General features: G+C 37.4%; 1 protein-coding gene across 1 annotated transcript; it reads left to right on the forward strand.

The window, feature by feature from the left end:
* Positions 1-22: 22 nt before the first annotated feature.
* ARL5B (ARF like GTPase 5B) lies at positions 23-20,920 on the forward strand. Its single transcript, XM_072329249.1, has 6 exons — positions 23-533; positions 6,563-6,623; positions 7,958-8,105; positions 10,844-10,927; positions 11,830-11,981; positions 13,098-20,920. Exons 1-6 carry the CDS (start codon positions 488-490, stop codon positions 13,144-13,146), a joined length of 540 nt encoding a protein of 179 aa, XP_072185350.1. The 5' UTR covers positions 23-487; the 3' UTR covers positions 13,147-20,920.
* Positions 20,921-21,353: the final 433 nt, after the last annotated feature.

Raw genomic sequence — 21,353 nt, forward strand, 5'->3', positions numbered from 1 at the left:
CACAAGGAGGAAAGGGGGAGGAGGGGAGGTGCTGCGGGCACCGACCCGACATGTAGTGCTGGTGAATACACTCATATGACGCAATGGTGCCGGCAACCCCATCGTTTTTCAATGCTGTATTCCATAGGAAAGAAAACCTTTACAGCCACCAGGCCCGCCGGCCTCAGTGCGGGGCGAGCGCGGACCGCACACCTCGGGGCCGAGGACGCGGCCTAGGAATGCTCCGCTGCGGCCTAGCGGGGCACCACCGCCCGGCCACCACCTGCGGGGGAGTGCGTGGTGACGCACAAAGTGACGCAGAGCAGCGGCCGCGTGGGAGCTGGGGCGGCCCCCGGCCGGGGGCGGAGCCTCGTTCCTGCCCACCCCTTCAACCGTCCGCCCTCCTGCCCGCCGCTCCTGGCTCGCGTCTGTTCGGAGTCGCCGCCGTTGCCGCAGTTGTCGCCGCCTCTCCGGGCTCCTGGTGCTCTGAGGTGAGGCTGGGCCAGGCATGGGCCTGATCTTCGCCAAGCTGTGGAGTCTCTTTGGGAACCAAGGTAGGCGCGGGGCTGGGCTGGCTGCGGGAGGCGCGGCGGGGCTGAGCGTGGGCGCGGAGCACTGAGGAGGCGAGAGGCTGCGGGCGGGGGGGGGTCCTCCTCCGGAGGGTTTCCCTGGGGACACGTCCGGGCACAACTCGGGCCTCGCTGTGTGCAGTGCCCTGGGCTCTGGCTGTGCGGTACCTCGCCGTCCGAGCTGCTTTGTTTCCCGGTTAGTTCCTCGCACTCCCGTTCTCCCTGGGCTGCTCGCAGCACTTTGTTCCCCGCAGACAGCGCTGGAGGACAACGGGGCCTGCAGGGTGCCTCGAGCCGCGCGGTGAGGCTGGCCGTTGCCTCTTGCTGTCCGTTTTAACCGGGATAGTGGCTGTGGTTTTAGTGGGCCATCGGGGCCGCGCTGGTTTTCTGCAGACCCTCGTTCCGTTTCTGAGCTGGAGTCTGTTGCAGAAATCACGGTGTTTTTATCTTTAGATCAAGGCAAAAAAAAACAAAAAAAAACAAAAAAAAAACACGACAAACTTGTGTTGGGTCCTTTGAGGTGAAGTTCTGTTTGTGTTTTGGCAAAAGCCTCTGGTTGAATACGTTCAGTGACCCAAGAAAATCACTTGTCGAGCCAAGAATGGAAAGAGCATTGGGGACAGCTTTCTCCCTAATGCACCCAAATGCTTTGTGCTCAGCTTTGAGGTTCAGAACTTGGAACTGTTACCGCCTTCAGTTCAGCAATCATAGAATAAAATTTGTTTTAGTATCTATCCGTGTGTTTGTTTTGAAGAATCTTGCTTACTTAGCCTTCATTCGTTAGAGAATAAAATGCTTAAGGCAATTTGTCTTCTGTGTTGTTTTCCTTGAGGCCCTGAGTTTGGAGCAGCCAAAATGATGATGTTATTGCTCTGCTATCAGGTTTCAAAATATGTGCTCCATTTGAAATGTATTACATTCCTACTTTAAGATTACAACATTCTTGTCAGTGTCTTCCATGTCACACTTCTTTTGCCAAAGCGTTTTTCCAAGTTATGGGAGGCAGGTTCACCTGGTATCCCTTAAATAGTCTAATCACCATCAGTGAATGGATTGTGTGTATTGTTCTGATTCTGCAAGTATTCTCAGCATGTGGGCCTACTAGCATCTGTCTGCCAAACTGTCTTCCAGTGGCATAGGAGCAGGAAGAGGTTCCAAGCCATTTATCTATGCCATCCCTTAATGTTGATCCTGAGGACTTCAACTGGAGTTTTATAAATGATTGTTTTAGTTTTTTGAAAATTTTATTCTTTTAACATGGAAAAACCCACTTAAAAAAATTCATGCCCCTCCCCCCCCTTGCACCATTGGGTCTCCATAAAACTCTTAAATACTGCATTTTTATTATTATTAAACACTGTGATTTGCTGTTCCCTTCCCTCAAGGACACCACCAGGATGTGCAGGGAAACTGATTAGAAGGTAACTTGGCGGCTTTTAGTGTTGGATTGTGTGGTCCCCTATGTTGGCAATGTTTATCTTCAGGAAGGGAGTAGAAGTTGCCGCTTCATTGTTTTGGTTTCTTTCTTTGTTAGTATGTGATGACGTCCATTTCATTAGTGAGAGGGGGGGAAAAAGTCTTTGTATATTAATTCCTGAAAGGAAAGCTGTTCTTAATGCATTGAAATACTTTGACCATTAATATGACAATTTCAGTGGGTGAGTCACTACCACGGAATCGTTACCTTTTGGCTTTTATTTGGGGATTGGACTCTGTCTCTGCAAGTCCCTTTTAACCCCTATGATACTGCGATTCCAGTAGGAGGCTTCTGGTAGTGAGTTTTTGTCTTGTTTTGTTGTTCTCTCCATCTTCAGTCTTACTGCAACAAATGGAGAGTAAAACAAATTTATTTTTGTGATCAAAATTGAAGTTTTACCCTAGAAAACTCTCATAGGCAATACATTTTTGGCAAATTAAGTAGGATTTTCCTCTCTAAATAGTTATTTTCTCCACAGTCATAATGATGATAATCATAATTCAGATAGAGATTATTGAGTTGGATTTGATTGCTTTTCTAGATGTTTGGCAGCTCAGAGCGTTCATAAGCCGACCCATGAAACTGCCTGTTGACTATGGTCAAAATAATTATATTAGCAAATCAGAGGGGCTGTTCCAAAGATACAAATAGACTCAGGTATGTGTGGAGCACAGCACCAGTTTGTCAAGGCTAGCATGAATTGTGCTGATAGATTGAACCACCAGATACTGGCAAAGTGCTAGCAGGTGTCATCTGACTTCCTTCAAGTAGAGGATGGTGGGGGAGGCCTACCAAAGTGCTATAAAATATGTACAGGAAGTCATGGGTATTTCATTCCAGTATTAATTAAACACTGCAGGTTTGCTTTATGTAAAGGTGTATAGCAGCTGTGCTGAAAATACCAAATCTAAAAGGTCAATCAATAACTTCTAGACAGCGAAATGCAATGAAGAATTATCAGCTGGTGAATTAATGCTGATAACTTATGTGAAGAATGTATGTAAGTCACTTCCTCAAAAGTTTTCATGTTATGATACCAAAGTATGACATACTGACATACAAAAAGGACAGGAATCTGCTGGAAGGAGTCCAGTGGAGGGCCACAGAGATGATAAAGAGCCTGGAGCATCTCTCTTATGAGGAGAGGTGAGCAATCTGGTTCTGTTCAGACTTGAGAAAAGAAGACTCGAAAGGATCTGATCAATGCCTATAAATACCTGAGGTGTGGGAGGCGAAGGGATAAGGGCAGACCTCAGCAGTGTGTGGTGAAAGGACTTGGGAAAATAGCCACAAACTGAACCATAGGAAGTTCCACACAAATGTAAGAACCTCTTCACAGTAACAGTAACAGAGCATGTTGCATATTTTTGAAATTGACAAAAAATAAGGCTTCAATTTTGTCCCCTGCAACCATTGCAAGTCTGGTTATATAGTACTGTATGTTCAGGTTGAACTTCCAGCATTTAATTTTGAAATAAATAAAGGTATATTTTAAAACAGTCACTTCACATATTATGTTCTTATGTAGCGATTCAGTACTCAGATAAAACAATCTGCTAAGCAAAGTGTAGTGTGAATTAGTGGTGGAACAATGAACTTACTGCCTGCATTTAGACGTAGTGGGGTAAAACTTGTTTGATTAACTTATTCTACCAATGCTGTTTCTGTAACTCTTAATGCGGTTATAAAGAAAAAGCAGAAGTGAATGTCAACAGCCTTGATAAAGGCAACTCCTTTCCCAGGACCTATTTGTGGATGTATGGCTGATGTAGTTCCTCAAGAAGTGCACAAGTCTGTATTTTAGTTATTTTGAATGGTAGCTGTTGAGAATGCTGTTTGAGTAAGTGCTGTGGTTGTTAAATAAGTAAGGAAAAACTGCCATAAGAACAATAATGGCTCAAAATCAAGATGGTCGAACTTCTGTAGCTCCACAGGTTACTTCATCTAGGCTTGATGCCAGTCTCCAGACTCCACAGTTTTGTTAGCAAAAACCATTACATGAAAAAAATAAATAGATTTTGATTCTGGTGACTGTTGAAGGTTGTTCACAGTTGTTTGGTTTTTTTTTTCACTTGTATTTTAATCAGTCTGGAAATAGAAATTGTATTAACAGTTGTGTTACACAGAAGATACTAAGGAAGCTCTTATTTAGAAATGTGTCTTGTATTAGGAAGTCTTTGAAGCGTAGTACGGTTTTGTTCCTTGTGCCTTCTCTTTCACAAGCTTCTGTCTACCTTCTGTCTTTAAGCTTCGAAGCTTCCAACATTGTTTTTCTTATCAACTGGATGTGTTGTTTTTGTTTCACAGCCTGATAACTATCAGTATTCTTTCCCTCACTGATTTCTTCCTTTAGATATATTGGAAGAAAAGATTTTTGCCCATTGTTAAAGAAATTAGGGCTTTGCTTTTGTTGTTTTATTTGCTTCTTTTCAAATTGGGAAGATCCAAAACTGTGATAACTGAATCTTCAGATGTAGGTCTCTCAATGAAACCCGTTTACAGAAGAGTATTTAAGAATACATTTAGGAGTATTTATCAGTAATATTTTGAAGCAAAGAACATACTGTGTCATTTTTGTTCCTGGTATCTGCGGAATCATCCCCACTTTTGTGTCATTTTGTAGTAAATTAGTCTCATGGCAGTTTGGTTTTTTTAGCAGTATTACATATGTTTATTTTTTTTTTAAACAAGCACCCAGGAAAGGTTAATATAACAGAATTCTTTAGGTTCTTTTAAGCAGTAGTCAAGTAATATCTCTTCTCATGTGTTTACTTTTTCTATTAATTTCTATTACATTTTTTTCCTTTTTATTTATTTTTGATTTATGAAGAATCTGCTCTGGTAACTGACTCGTGAATTTTATTATTTTATTGCCAAGACCATAGTGGACTGGGAAGATATTATGAATACAGTCCTAGCTGTGTTTGGATATCAGCCAGTGTAAGGGAAAAGCCTGGGTTGGTCTGTAAATGCAGAACGCAGACAGAACAGAAATCACTGCCTGTGATTTACACCATAATTGACCTATTTCATATATAAAGATTCTGCCTTCAACTCATTGCTCTTGTAAACAAGTACTTGTTAATTTTTGTTCTGTCTTTGTAGGGCAGTCCTGAAGTTCAATATCTTTTTCTTTACATATACGAGTATATATCTATTTTCCATTTAAATAGTGTGGTATTGTTCTGTCAAATGCTTCTCATGTCCGTTCCTAAGCAAGGCTCTGCATGCCATTGCAAAGGCTGGAAAGAGCAGATGTAATGCCAAATTAGAATTGTTTTGTTTTTCCCCCTTGAAAATAATGCAAACAGAGCATCGCAGAATAAGAATGTATGGTCTTCCAGGCTACAGTTGAAATGTGGTCATTTTTAAACAGCACAAGCATATTCTTGTGCTGAACTTTGAAAGCCCTTCAAATATAGCTGAATTTGAGAAAGAAGGCAGTCTAGTTACATTGAATGATTCATTAGGTTTGAAAGCAGGGAGACTTTCGTACTATTTATGTGTTGAGGAAGATGGTTAATTAGTGGTGTCTCTACTTAAGTGGATAAAAGAATTACTGGACTTCAGGCCAGGAAAAGTTATTTCCTTAGGATATGTTGGCAGGATGCAGCAGAAGGGAAATTAATGCAGGGAAATAGGTAATACTTGGTGGAGTACATCTCGTTAGAGAAAAAGGCTAAAAAAAATGAAGGCTGTTTACAAGTTTTACAAGTTTTGCTTATGATATTTATTTGTAACTTCTCTACTCTCAAGTGCTTTGCTTTTTCATCAGCAAGCAGATCCTGACTTCAGATACGTATCAAAAAACATCACATCTTAATTGGCTGTCCTGTTGTATTTGAAATTCTAAAAAGGAATAAGTACAAAGAAACAGATTTGTTCTGAAGTTCTCTTTGTTTCCCCTGTGCCTGGAATAGTAACGTTGCAGCACTGGGAGCATCCACTGTTGTATAAAGACAACTTTTCACTTCAGAATTGAAGCACTGGAAACACAGATTTAGTGAAAATGCAGCTTCCTCCTTTCACCATGCAAATGGTGGCAGTTCCTTAACTATTGGCTGCTGTTAGGCCTTACATCTTATACTGTTTGCAGCCAACTTTGGGTTTGTCTTACATGGATCAGTTTGCTGTTCCACAGTCATGCTGTGGAAAACTAGCTCTTTGTAAATTCACGATAACATCAGGTGATTTGATTTTGCTGTATTATAAATATTAATATGGATGTTTCTTTCAAGCGAATGCTTTTATTTCTATTTATCTTTCTAACATAGATATATTTTAAATGAAGTAACCATACAAGTAAGTATTCCTGTATGAAGGCTTCCAATGCTGATTTGTCCTTAAGTTATACTCGCCAGAAAGTATTTTATTGATTCTATTTTTCTTTTTTTTTTCCTGTAGGCTGACACTACTCTGTGTAGGCTATTGAACTCAGGCAAGCATGCTGTTGCTTTCTTAATTGAGGAAAAAGTGATTAACCTGAATTATAATCATTTCCACTAGCTCATTCTTGTCTTTCTTTCCATATACACAGAGCATAAAGTAATCATAGTGGGACTTGATAATGCTGGAAAGACGACCATTCTTTACCAGTTGTAAGTATACAAACTATTGGTGAGCAGTATTTGGTGTTATGTGGATGGTTAGACTGAATGACCTTAGGAGTCTTTTCCAACCTTAATTATTGTGTCATTGTCATTTGTTATTCCACTTACATTTTAGTATTTGTTGCTAATTTAATCATTGAAGATTCAGTTTTGCAACATAGCGGAATCCCTCAGGCTGTGCTAAATCACTGTTTATGCATGAATGGTATTAGTTGTTCTAAACATTCTTAATTTTAGTATTGACATGCAAAGTGAAGGGTCTGCAATGTTTTAAAACTGAATTGTGAATTGATTTTTAAAGTTGCATAAACAAGCATGTAATGGCCCACAAATTCCCTTGCTATCAAAGCCTATTTTTATTATTAAGTATTGAAAAAATATTGTGCCCAAGAAATACAGAGAACTTTATTTTTAAATTAATGAGAATTGTAGCCACCCTGCATGATCCATAAATGTTTCCAAAAGTTTCCTGATTGTAGTGTCTAAGACTTGTGATGGAAGATTTCCCAATAGTAGTTCTTCAGCTCTCTTAGATCCTACCATAAACCTTTTCAGTAGCATTATTGCAGTGTATTGTATCACTCCCAGATCTTGCCAACATTTCAGGAATATTTGTGATAAATCCAATAATACTGACAAGAACCTGGTTACTGTTTTGATTGTGGATAAGGGGAAGTGCATAATGAATTGGCTATCTGTATGTCTAGGTGTTAAGGCAACAGAGGATACCTTTAAATAATAAAACAAAACAAAAAAAAAAAACCCTCTTCCTAAGAACTTTGCCAAAGCTTGAATGTAGAACTGAGAATTTTTCAGCTAAGAAACCAGGGGATCTTGGTGTGATTTGGTCTTAGGTCAGGTTGTGAAGTTGAATGCTCTGATTACATTGTATTTTGATTTGTATTTTGCACTACTGAATGTTCTTTTTATTTGTGATCTTCAGAATCATAACTTATTCTCCTTATGAAATGTGCATTTTAAGAATACAGTAGTGTCATTTAATAAGAGAATACTGTTAAATTGTAGATGCTATCTGCATTTGTTATAAGGCTTTTAACATGCTTACTTTTCATTGCTAGTATCTGTAGTGTGATACAAAAACAAGACAAGAATTTTGTCAACCATATTTTCCAAACTAAATTCACCTTAAACTAATCCTTTTATTTCATTACCTTAAGAATGTGAATGTGTAACTTGAAAAATGCCTTTTCTTTCAACCTCTTTATTGAAGCTGGAAATGCTTCTGCAACAAATTTTTTGTTATTGACAAGTCTTGTGAAATTTACTGACTGGTCTTTATGATGTGCTGTTTTTTCCTTCAGCTTAATGAACGAAGTTGTTCATACTTCTCCAACCATAGGAAGCAATGTAGAAGAAATAGTGGTGAAAAACACCCATTTCTTAATGTGGGATATTGGAGGACAAGAATCATTGCGGTCGTCGTGGAATACCTATTATTCAAACACAGAGGTATGAGAAGTTCCTTTGAAATATGCAAATTCAGTACATTTGTTTAAAATTATATTGTTTGGCTTTTTTTACTAGGAATTCTGATAGTTTTTGTGAAGTTTGTAGCTGTATTGGTTTTTAGCCTTTTTAAGAAGGAACAAATCCCCAAACCATAACATGCTTCCAAAATGAAGCCAATTTCCTGGTAATATTTTAAGAATCTACTTTAAATTAATGGTTGATCTTTGGTAGAAAATGTGAAGTTAAACTATTTTTCTAGGCAAAATAATGGCATTAAAATGAAATAAAAAAATAAATTGAGGTCTTCAGTGTTGTTTTCTAGTGGATTATTAAACAAACTATGCTATGTACTTAACTACTGTAATCCTCACTGAATTTGTAAACCCAAGTTTTGTATGACCGGTTTGAAAAGCTTTTGAGGTAATAATAATAATAAAGGATAACGAATAAAACTCCTGTCTAGGTAGCAGTATTTTGAAAGTTTATCAGCTTGTGGCTTTTATTCAAAGGAAGGGAAATTCTTTCTGTGTAGAAGTCACGAGTTACTGGTAATGCACCATGGTTTGAAAGAACTTACCAATGGCCAAAACTTTACAAATGCAACAAGTACTTCAAATCTCTGTGGTCTTACTTAAGACTTGCACACTGATGTAAAGGACTTCAGACCTAATTTCTACTAAAAGTAGATATGTTTCTACTTTTAAAGTAGAATAGGTGTTATTAAATGTCCGAACACTCCATCCTTCTGAAAGTGATAGAGGTTTGGGTTTTTCTTGTTCTTTTTTCTTTATAACCCTCTTTGGGTGATCCATCTCAGATGCCCAGAGACTGTTTATCTACTGAAGGCCTGGTGATGATATTCCAATCTTCAGTTTTAGTATTTTAAATTTGCTTTTGGTTTTATCTGGTAAAGTACATGTAGACATAAAACACATGGGGTGGAGAAACTTCTGCCAGCAATATCTGGTACAGTGAATTATTTACATTTGTTTGTTGAGTATATTTGGTTTTGGGATTTGATATGAATGTCTCAATTGTTTTTTGATTCTTTTGGAGATGATCTTCATTATATTCTGTCTACTAAGTATGAAATCCAATGCTTTCTAGCATTTGGAGCTTCGTATAGCAGCTTTGTCTGCTAGAAACTGCTGGAAGAGAAGAGGGTCTGTTTGGTATGCTAATCCTAGCATCCCTGTAATGAATAATTCCTTACTGTTCCTCATCATCTACTAGACATTTCAAAGTTATAGCAGCTTTAAATTGACTTGGTTTTCCTTACTTTATGATCATTTTCAATGGGCAATGAGCCTTCTTGATTTTATAAGACAAAGTGATTTGGAGCATGTGTTGGAGCATTAAAGTGGTGACTGAGGTTTTTGTTATTAACTCAGGTGCAGATTTTGTATGTCTCTTTTCTTTCCTTACCTAGAAATTAAAGCAATCTAAAAAATCTCTGGAATGATGGGGGGCGGGGGGGAAAGCACAAATAAGCTTTCATTACATACTTATTCGACTTAATTTCAACTTAATGTGGCTACTTTCTGCAGCTTGTTTTTAAGAACTGAATCATATGTATGTTTTTTCACAGATGTTGACAGGTAAATGATTTGGGGTGAGAGAAAGCTCTCATGGTAAAGTTATTCTTATAAGGGGGGGGGAGAAAAATATAATAATAAAGGAAATTGAAAAGTATTCCCAGTGGAAGAGCTGGGTAGAGGAGTGATGGAGGTTGTCACATTTGTCATCTGTGGGGTTTAGAGAAGCTCTATAGTTTTAATCAGACCCTCGATTCTTGATCTTCTTGCTGGCTTTTCCAAACCATGATGCTGTTTGTGGTGCTTGGTGCAAACTCCAGGCAGGGCAAGTGTTGAACACTGATGAATTGTGTATGGATGTTGTTGTATAACGTATTCAAGATATTTAAGAGAACATTACTGACTGTCACATTGTCTTTTTTTTCCCCCCCTTTTTTATAAGGCTGTGAACTAGAAAGTACAGAAAAAGTGAGATTAAAGAGTTATTTTCACACTAATGAGAATTACTTCCCATGGGAAATCTGATGTATCAGGTTTAGCAGTGTTTCAGGAAATGCGTGGCAAGAGCAGAAAGGGTAAAATCACTGCCATAGCTGTCTCTGGGTGCCTAACTGCAAGGGTGCAGAGCTGTAAGAAGCCAACTTAACAAAGTTAAGGTGTTGTGAAATAACACAATGCAAAGCCCTACAGGTACATAGCTTTCTGAGGTGTGCTCTACAATTCTGAAATCTTTTTAAAGTCATGTGAGTTAAATAATGGTGAATTGCTAGAAGGGCTTGTTTCAAAATAAGGATTTGCTTTTTGTTGTTGCTGTTTTTTTTTCTTCTGAACATGTTTTCATCAGTAAATATGTAGCAAGTTTGTCATCCAGATTCTAAGTGTGATCCATGATCTGTTTTTGGTGTCTATACCACTATTTTGCTTATGATGTGGGGGCTGAAAATCCAACTGGGAGATTTCACTGTAGTACACAGAAGTAGATCTTAATGGCAGTGCTGAAATGTACAGTCGGTCTTTGTATATGATTACTAGAGCTCTAATGAAAGACTGTAACAGTAAATCTCTTGTTCTATTTTCTGACATGCTCTGAAAGTCCATTTCTATCTCATGTAGAAAGACCTGTGGTAATGGTCTCTCAAAAACATGATTTCTGTAACCTAGACTTTGTACTTATATCTTATACTATTTCTTTTTTTCCCCTAGTTCATCATTCTCGTTGTTGACAGCATTGACAGAGAGCGACTTTCTATTACAAAGGAAGAACTTTATAGAATGCTGGCTCATGAGGTAAGCTAGGGATTAGGACAGTTGTTTTGCTTTGTGAAGAGCAAGCTAATAGCTCTACATGCCTCCTATGTTAATGAAAATTAAATTGACAGAAAAATTGAGCTTTAATGTGCATACCTGTTGGCCATGGTTTAAAACTGTATTTTAAACATAAATAGGAAAATTATAATGCAGCACTCTTCTAGTGTAACTGTAATGTAATTGTGATCAAATCAATTTTTACTTGACTATAATCAAATCACTCTTTACTTTGCATATCTTGAACTTGTCTTGAATTTTAGTTACTTCATATTAGTGTCATTGGCTGTTGTTGTTCTCTTTCTTAGTTAATGGTGGAAATTATATATATATATATACATAAATATATATAGGCAATTCCATTTCTCTTGTTGTTTTAATTCTGTTTCTTAAGACTAAGTACCATATGCAATACTATGGGAACATTACTTTCAATTTTCTTTGGAATTATTTTATTTGTAGCTTTATGTTATATTGGTGACACTGTTTAGGAATACACTGGAATAGGCAAAGTATGTAAAAACCTTCTGTGAATCGCACTCACGCTGAATTAGGGTTGTTTTAATAATTCCATTGTCTGGATGATGTGGAGCTCTGAGAAATACATGTTAACAAGACTTCATTTAGTTATAGTATGGGCAAAACCAAAAGGATAGTAGTAACACATTATAAATTTTTTTATAAATTATAAATACTGTGCTAGAGAAAACCTCAAAATAATTTTTTCAGTAATAGTGTAATGAATTTCTAGAGCAGTAAGCCTGTTGCAACAACATGTTACCGTGTAAGTGTGGCTTGAATCTTGAATACAATTCTGAGAAATGCAGTTAACAGTATGGCTTGTTAATATTATAACAATTGTGTGCATTTTAAATTATTTCTAGGATTTACGGAAGGCTGCAGTTCTCATCTTTGCAAACAAGCAGGACATGAAAGGTTGCATGACAGCTGCTGAGATATCTGCATACCTCACCCTTAGCTCCATAAAGGATCATCCATGGCATATTCAGTCTTGTTGTGCTTTGACAGGAGAAGGGTAAATTTCTACTATTTAAGTACATATGTTATATGTGATAAATGGTGTCACTGATTTTTCATCTTGATTTTTAAAGCAGTTTTGTAGTGTTAACTTCTTAGAATTTTTTCAACTGCATTGTACAATCTTAAAAACAGTGTGATCTTATGACATCACAGTGAGTACAATTGAGTATTGGGGGAGTGGGGAAGATGATTCTTAATTCTAGAGTGAAGTATTTTCTAATGTAATGGAGATGTATTGTAAAGTGATTGGCAACTTTCTCTAATAGGATGAGCTAGTAAGAGTTGACCTTTTTAGTTGAATCTTTGGATTGTATTGTTTCATTCTGAGAGCTAACTCATTCTTCCTACCAGTTTTGCCAAGGGCAGTTTTGAGTTCTTAATGTACGAAGTTAGATCTTTGAATGAGCTGCTGTTCAGGATAAGAGAAATTCTTGAGCATCAGTTTAGAAACAGTGGTCATCCATACTTCTTTCTTACGAAAAATAATAAATAAATAAAAATGAATAGCTAGAATTTCTAGGACAGTGACAGAAGTGATGCCAACTCATTTTTAAAAAATCCCCAGAATTAGTTCCCTGACTTGAATTATCCTTGGAATCTGGGAGATATCTAACCTAGGGATGCATCTAGAAGAGCAAATTGAGTTAGGTGGCAGGTTAGACATCGCGCAATCCTGATGTTCAGTAAAAACATATTTACAGTTTTATATGGTGCTGTGGAATTCTTGATACACTGCCTTTTCTTGAATGAGTTCTGAGTAACTGATGCTTTGTCTTTTACACCTAGTCTGAAAAGTCCGTAGTGTTCAAGTAGGCAGCTTCTCATTATATGGTCCCATATTTCTTTGTAAGTTAAGAGTAACATCTTTTAGCTGTAGAAAACAATAACTGAAATACTGACATGCTTCAATAAAAAAGCATGCTCAATCGACGTTTTATTGTGAAAGCTTAGGTAGACTTGACTTAATTTACTCAGATCATATTTCCAATTTGAGCTGATTTATTTATTTTTAGTAGGTTATTTTAACAGTGCTTTTAAGATGGAAGTTTTGGAACAAAACTTGTACCAAATAGTGTATATATACAATTATTTATTTATTTTTATATTTCAGGTTATGCCAAGGCTTGGAATGGATGACCTCCCGTATTGGAGTGAGATAGTTGTTTTGTTTTGCTTTTTCAAAGGAAGAGACTTCTATTTATCCTGTGAACATGTACATTTTCCTGTACTTCTGGCTGCTGAGCCAGTGACCATGTTTAATTTATATCAATCAATCTGTAAGCTGTACTTGAATCAAGTGCAGTTGAACTGAAACACAAAGTATTTTCTTAACATTTTTTAATACACTAATCTTCAACTTGATGGACGTATGTGAATCTGTTTTTAAACATTTAAATTCCTCTGACTATGTATTCTAACTTTTTCAATGATAGCTTTTTAAAATCTGTTTTGTCATTGCCAATATTTCATACTACTTCTTTTTAAATAGTTTCTATAACTTACTAACATAAATCTAGGTATTTTGTTTAATAATGGCAAAAGTAGGCAGTAGGTCAATGTTACTTTGGCAGCTTTTAATCTCCGAAGTTGGGCTTCTTGGAACATCAGCAGAATTCTACCCAGCACAGTAGTTAATAGTTATTAATGCTGAAGGAGTTAGTTATAGTTAATATTAATGTAGCTTTTTACCTGGTATGTAATTTAATTTCTGCCTTAAAAGAAATCTATTATTCTCATTTTGTCTGATAAGTAGTTGTAGGTTATGATTCTTTTTTGTTTACCTGAAAATGGATCTTTGCACAGTGAATAACAGTTTTCTTATTAAGAATTATGTTGGTTTATTCATGTAGACCTTGAAAACTTTTTTTTAAGAGTAAACATCTTGATATTTGGAACCATAGCAGTCAGTTTTATGTGTAGACTTGCTGTAATCTGTTAACATTTTAAATACTGTACATACATGAGCCTTACCTTTTGGTGAGAGTGATGTTTTCTGAATGAATGTATAATCAAAAGGGAAGCCAGATTTATAAACAGAACAAAATCATGGTGCTGTATCTGTGGACTTCACAATGAAGCTAACCTTGACCTTTATGTAAATGTTCTCAGTTTTCATTGCACAGAAAATATATTGCCTTATTTTTTTTTTATTCTTATTTGCAGGAGTGGAGAACTAATTCTATACTTTGTGAAACTTAGGAACTGGAAGTTTAAAAAGTAGAGAGCTTCCAATTAAAAAAAAACAGGTGGCTTAGTAACTCTTAATTCAACTTGAAGCTGATAGAATTAGATCTGTAGAGAGAATCTGAAACAACAGAGTAAACTAATTGAGCGCATTAGGTACAAACAAAGCCCAGACCCAGAGGGGAGAAAAAGAACTAAACTAGGCTCTCAATTACTAGTGGAATCCCACTAGCAATGAGATGCATAATCTACATAAATGCTTGGCAGGCTTCTAAAGGGGATGTTCTATACTTGTGCATGCCTGAACACTACTTGGAGCCTGGTCATTAAAAACATTCTGCTAGTTGGCTGGAGTTCTTTAATGATAAAATGGTTGTAATAAACCTGGTTTTGATAATTCAAGCACAATAAGTTTGTGGGTTTTGTTTTGTTATTTAAGAAAAAATAAGTTTTGTAAATTTTCAATTTGGTTCCAATTTTATTTGAACAAACCCTTATGAAATTTTAATAACATCGTCAAATACATTGTGCTAAAAGGAGACTGTGAATACATCTGGAATTATTAGTGATTGGTTGAATGAAGTTATATATTAATGCTGGCTAGCAAAAGTCACATTCGGCAGTAAGACTATGTTGACTGTCAAGTCAAAATGCTTAGAAAACAACATAGATTATACTTAAAAATAGAAGGCAAGTTAAAGATCCAGTGCTGAAGCTACTTGCTGTGAAGTTCATGCTAACATCTGTTCAAATGCATGAAAGTAAGTTTTGTTCTCAAAGTATAAATGAAAAAAATAAACATTATAGTGAATGGGTTTCTTGTTTGGTGACTTGATTTCCATTTGTAATTTAAATTTATTTTCAGTTTTATTTGTATGTCTTTGGATGTAATCCTGTGTATTTAGCTCTTGCATGGCTAGTTCTTTTTTATCAGTCACTATAGATTGTAAACAAGTCTTCTTATTATAATTCATGTATTTAATTGTTTTTAAATTACACTATTTTTGTAAACAAACTGTTCACTGTTAAACATGCAGTGTAGATTACTTTCTATTTTAAAACAAACATTTCACAGTCAAACTTGTGCTCTTCCTCACAGATTCTAGTTATGGTCTGTGTACCTTTGGTCCTACCACTGGGTACCACCGACAGGACTGGCTCCATCCCCTTTGCACATTTACTTGAGGTATTTTTCCATGTCAGCAAGGTCTTAACTAAGCCTCCTCTGGGCTGAATAGGCCCAGTTCTCTCAGTGTCTCCTCACAGGAGAGATGTTCCTATTGCTTGACCATCTTGATGTCTCTGCATAGGACTCTGTCTGTTGTGTCTGGGTCTGTCCAATCTTCCCTAAATTTGTTCTCTTTTCAGAAAGCTGCTGCTGGAGCTTGAGTCAGCTTTTATAGGCACAAGTTCTCCTTTGACAGAATGTGACTTCTTCGTGTTTACTAAATGCATTAATTTAAAAGGTCCTAAATGTATATTATTTCCTGAAGTGTAGACTGTCTAGCTAAACAAGCACTCAGTATTTGTGTCACAGCCCCCTTCGATACCTGTCAGCACTGGCAGTTTCCAATTGTCTTCCTAATTTCTTCTGCATAGAATTTAAAACTTGCCATCCAACACAGATATTTTTTTTATTCTTCTGAAATGTGCGTTGTCTGAGAGCTCACAGTGACTTATACAGCTTTGTGTTATGCTGCTGTAACTGGGCTTGCACGGTGCCTTCATGCAGTTGTGATCCCTGTCAAAGTTTTGTTCTCACTCTTTTCATCCAAATTGTTTATTTTTTGAAACTTCCTGCTGGGGTGATCCAGAGCTTTGATATTCTCAAAGTAGTGTTGTATTTCCCCCTGCAGTTTAAACTGCATGTCGTGATGGAAAGAGAACACGGCTTGAGCTATGAAAAACATTTTTAGCAAAATAAAATGGATTGAAGGGTTGTTCTGTAATTTTGTAAGGGGAGCATTTTGTCTTCCATCCTTTCCTTGGGCAGGATCAGGGCCAGCGTCTATTGTGAACGCAGATGATTTACTGGACATCTTGGTTGGGCACTTGCTTCCTTTTGTCCCAGAAAAGAAGTTCCAGCTTTGATCCCAAAAAGTCTCTCACATCGGTTCAGCTGTGGGAATGTGGGTCTGTGTTTGTTTTATTGAAGGGTGTTTGTTTTAATGTTCCCTTTCAAAGTCAGGAAAACAAATCCAAATGGATAAGCAGAAAAAGGGCTTGCTTAGTTTACTGCGTGTATTTTTGTGACGGTGCTTAGCATTTTGTTGCTTTTACTCTTTCCTGTTAAATTCATTTATCATCTTTTGATGTTGAACATCTGTATATTTTGCTCTTGGTAAGGTAGTCACATAGTCTGCACAGGTTGTGGGGAGCGAGGCTTCCAAGGTTCTGCCCTGCTTGCCATGCAGGAAGGATGAGGATCTGAAAAAGTTAGTGCATATGGATGGTGGATTGGGAAGAAAGTTTTGGCACTGAGCGGAGTATTTTTAACATCAGATGCAGTACGAGGATGGCGTTTCTAACTTTCTCAGTTTCTGGGACCACAGACATCTTGATCCTGTATTTCTCTCTGTATTTGCTGTTGATAATTATACAAAGTTTATAGCGGCATGTGTGGTGTTCTCAATGTAACCAGGAAAATCAAAAAGCTTCTCATACAGTCAGGTAACTCTAAGTATGCACATGTGTGTCAAAATGACGTTTAAATTATCACGTGAATATTTTTGTTTCATGTTTAACAGAAATTTACTGCAGGAATATCTATAGTTAACTCAGTTATGCTGTATTGGGCTATGTAACTGCCTCTGTGTACCTGCCAAGCCGCTCTGCCGTTCCTCTACTTGCACATCAGTGTAAGTCCCCTAGATGGCAGGAGAGGATCGGTGTAACCACGCCAAACCCTCACTGGTTTGTACACTTCAGTGTTAGCATGAGGGATTTTGACAGTTCCTGGTCAGAACGGAGTGGTTGTGTAACAGCTCAGTGGTGGGAACTGTGATTAGCTACAGAGGAGAGGAAGCTTCCTTTTTGGCTCTACAGAGTTGCACAATTACTACTCAGAAATTGCAAGGCAGATGGTAGTGGTTGACAGTGCTTTGTAGCATCTGTAACATGGGAACCTTCAGTTCTGCTTCTGAAATTATGAACACTCTTTGCTGTGTGTAGCCACAATGAAGAGTCTATATATTTTCCTGTAGGCTTAATGCATAGGAAGGCTAAAATGAAGCAATGTTGGCACTATTAGTGGTGAGTAGAGGAACAGTGGTCCCCATGTGCAGTACCACCAACAGCATTTCACTGTCCATCTCATTTCTTTTGTAGGGAATACAATATGCATGCCCTGTGAAGTGTTGGTACTCCTTGCTATTCTGGACTAGTGGTACTAAGTGATCTATCAGTATTTTCAATGCTCAAACCAATTAGAGAACTAAGGAATGTGGAGTGATACCAAATGTTTTGAGGTTCATGAATATGAGTGAAGCATCTGAGACATTTGTGCCTGCACTAAATTTCCTCTGAAATTCACATGGTGTGAGAGGGGAAGCTACAACAAAGATTGAAACATAGTGTTGAAATACTCCTTGTTGAGGAAGTGTTGGAATGGAGCAAGGAAGCACAGCATAGTGCTGTCAGTTCTCTGGTAGTTTGGAAAGCTCTATGTTTGTTTTAGACATGATAAATCAGAAAAAAAGGTGGTGTCCTTAACAAAACAGCATGCCAGCATCTACCTGTGTGTCTTACAATGACTTTGCTGAAGACCATAGAATTTATGAGGCTTGGTTACCAGTATAAATTCTTGACACGTATTCACAGTCATGAGGCTGCAAAATGAGGGTCTTTGCTTATGCTTCTGGTATAAAGTAAATTTGAAATGGAAGAAAACTGCTTGTTTTAATCCAGTACTTCAGATACAGAAGGGAACTTTTCCCTGACTAAACAAGAGAAAGCAAAGATGCACGGCATCCTGCCATCAAGCATCTCTCTGCTTGGCACCTAGAGCTGCCTTTTTTCTGACTGTTATTGAAATCGAGCTAATCTCAAAGCAATTGTTCTGAGCTCATTTGCAGTTCACAAGTTAACTATTTCTGTTTTAGGCATGAGGAAAAAAACAAACAAACAACAAAAAAAAACGTGTCATTTTGTTCCAAACTTATGTTTTTTTTCCAATTATACTTTTGGACAGAGACAGGATATCGATATGAATGTATTGATTTGGTGTGCATGTGTGATGTCAGTAGCCTTATGTGCTAGTTACCTGTCCAATACTTTGAGTGTTAGGTGAGACCAGATGAGCTTCAAGATGAATGTGATGCTGTGAGGGCAGATGAAGATGGAAGATTGGATGCAGTGGTTGGATGCACTTATTCAGTGAAGACCAGTGCTGCAAATAAATTCAATGTTAATTAGGGCAAAGTAACAAAATTACTCTCCTCCTGTCCCTGTTATATTTTTCCTCCATCATTTTGTAGAGGTTGGTGTCATTGTATTTAATCACAGAACTGTATTCAATGCACAGCTATGCTGAACATGGACAGAATTTAAAATTGCAAAGTATTTTACAGGATACAATATGCACAAGAGGTGGGGGAAAAAAACTTATAAAAATGCAAATGGAAAGGTGCAATTTTCCCTTTTATATTTCATGATCTCACATTTTTATGTATTTCCTTCGGTACAAGTCATTACTATTGGTAAGAGTATTGCCTAGTACTTGGTGCTCATAGTTGGGTCTACTGCTAAAACACTGATAGTTACTTCAAGAAAATCTTGGAACTTGTAAAAATTTTCTGTGACAGAAAAATAGAACCATTTTCTTTATGAAACAAACTCAGAATTCTAGTTTGGGGCCTCCTTTTTGATTGTATTCTTTAAGAAATGCTCTCACTTAATCATTTGCTTGCTTGTCCTTTTTTCCCCTCAGCTATTCCCACAGCAGCTCTTTGCAATCTGCAGGCAACAGAACTGAAGCAAACGGCTCATCCCTTTGGCCACATTCAAAAAGGGAACTGCTGACAGGTCTTGTGCTTGGACGTTTGGTGTCCTAGTATTTTGTTGTGGAAAGCTGCTTTGGCCAGACTTTAAAATTTGACAACAAAAAATCTTCAACCACAACTGCTTTCCTCATCAAATGGTTACTATTGAACTCTGCTCCTTTCCAAGATGAATACAAACTCAAAATTTTTTCCTTCTGTGTTTTTTAAGTGAATTGTAAGACAGCAGCTACTTTAGTAGAATCAGTTTTTGCTTTAGTAGGAAATGTAATATACTTCTGCTCTAGAAGAAAATTGGGAAGTAATTACTGCAGCATTAAATCCTGTGCTTTGGTGGGAATAAACACACTAAATAAAGTGTCTGGGGACTTGGAGTAGGATATGTATCCAGCAGTGCTCCTTAGGGCTGTCTAATTAGGAGGTAATTAACAGAATATTAGACTGTTTGCAGTTCCATACACTTATTCTCTGTGAATGTTATAGAAAGTTTCTTTTGCTTCCTATGAATCTTCTTGCTTTGCTTTCTAGTTGCAGTGAAAATGAGATCTTATTTTGACATCAGTGGTGTGTGTCTGGATAATAAACCATTAAATTTGGTACCTTCTATGTTCAGCTGTTGGTCTGATTGTCTGTTCTGTGCAGTCATGAGTGAGCAGTTAATATTTCATAAATATTTCACAAAATAAAACAATGAAACTATAAATGAGTTTAAAGAAAGGGGGAGGGGGAGGAGGAAGGGAGGGAGAAGTACTTTAATTCTAAGGTCACGCTGTTTCTACCTTATGAACCTTTGTCTACCTTCTGCTGTGTCACTGATCTAGAAACTAATTGGGAGTAGAAAGAGCTTGAGATGTTTTGTTTGTTTTTCATTGTGCTGAACATGCAATAGAAGACAGGGCCCATGTGTGACCCATGTGTTTAGCATTCCAATCTTTTCCTTTTTGGTTGTTGTTCTTTTGACTCATCAACCTGTTGTTTTTATCTGTGAATTGTGACATTCCTTGGAATCTGTAATGGTGACAGAGTGGCCAAACCCTGACATACGGCCCTGCCTTGTTTTCCCTTTGCCCGAATTTCTGGCTTAAGCTAAAGACTCATAGACTCTTCCTGCAAATTGTGGGTATGGATATAGTTAACTGTTGTCCAATACACATATAATATGTCAAGTGAAAGTTACCATTTAACCTCTAAATCTATTGTGAAAGATGCGTGTACTGATAAATTCAGCGCTGTGAGAAATTGACTTACAAGTTTCATAAATAATGGATTACTTTGAAACACAGTTGTCAGTTGGCTCTTTTTTTAAAGCCTAATAATAGTATCAGAGGGAATTTTAATATTACTAAAATTCTGCTGAAAAGCCATTGGAACTTCAGGCAAAATCCATCCGTTTTAGGTGAGTAAATCTATTCTGTTTCAGATGAACAGAGAAATAAAATCCTCGAAGCGGGTTTTACTTGAGGGTAATTGACTGCATCTATGAGTTAAATGTTCCAAGGAAAAGAGAAGACTACTTGTAGCCAACAAGGTCAATTTTCCCATTGCTGTGTCCTTTCTTGGTGGTACCTGTATTCTGGTCACATCTGAAAGTGTTAAATAAAACTTTGGAGAGCAGAATGATGGTTATTTTTAAATAAAATTCCTATTTGTTATTTTTTAATATATAACCATTAAAGAAATTTCCACTGGAGTAATGCATAGACAAATAGTAATGCTATGGATATATACTTATTGCTGCCATGAGGTATCTGAGTACCTGCCATCACTAATGTTTGTTTGAAAGCACTGATTGTTAAATAAATAAATTTTAAAAAAAAATAAAAAATGCAACAAGTGATAAAATAGCGAGTTTTTCAGTATGATTTTTGCCCTTGGGCTTCTCTGCAAGGTCAATTTCTGCTGTGGTTAGAATTCTGATGAAGTGGAAACAAATGTAAGAGGGTTGAATCAGGCAATACTGAACCAAAGAGAATCTTGGTAAGCAGTCAGTCCGATGGAACAAAAGCCAGTAAGTGGCAAGAGATCAGACTGGCGTTCCTTTTGTTTCAGATGTCCAAATTCAGCTGGTGAGCCCTGCAACCAGAAGAGCCTTACCTGCCTGCTGAGCCTGAAGAGCATGAAGTGGATGGACCTTCACCTTAAGAAACATTCCTGAACACCTCCTGCAGTTGTTTTGCCTTGATGTC

The sequence above is a fragment of the Excalfactoria chinensis genome, chromosome 2 (genome assembly GCF_039878825.1).
Source record: "Excalfactoria chinensis isolate bCotChi1 chromosome 2, bCotChi1.hap2, whole genome shotgun sequence".
Lineage (NCBI taxonomy): Eukaryota > Metazoa > Chordata > Aves > Galliformes > Phasianidae > Excalfactoria > Excalfactoria chinensis.

Coding starts and splice junctions, on each gene's coding strand:
- ARL5B (XM_072329249.1), top strand. CDS start 488: ATGGGCCTGATCTTCGCCAAGCTGTGGAGTCTCTTTGGGAACCAAG. Junction 534..6,562: donor GAGTCTCTTTGGGAACCAAG/GTAGGCGCGGGG, acceptor CCATATACACAG/AGCATAAAGTAATCATAGTG. Junction 6,624..7,957: donor ACGACCATTCTTTACCAGTT/GTAAGTATACAA, acceptor TTTTTCCTTCAG/CTTAATGAACGAAGTTGTTC.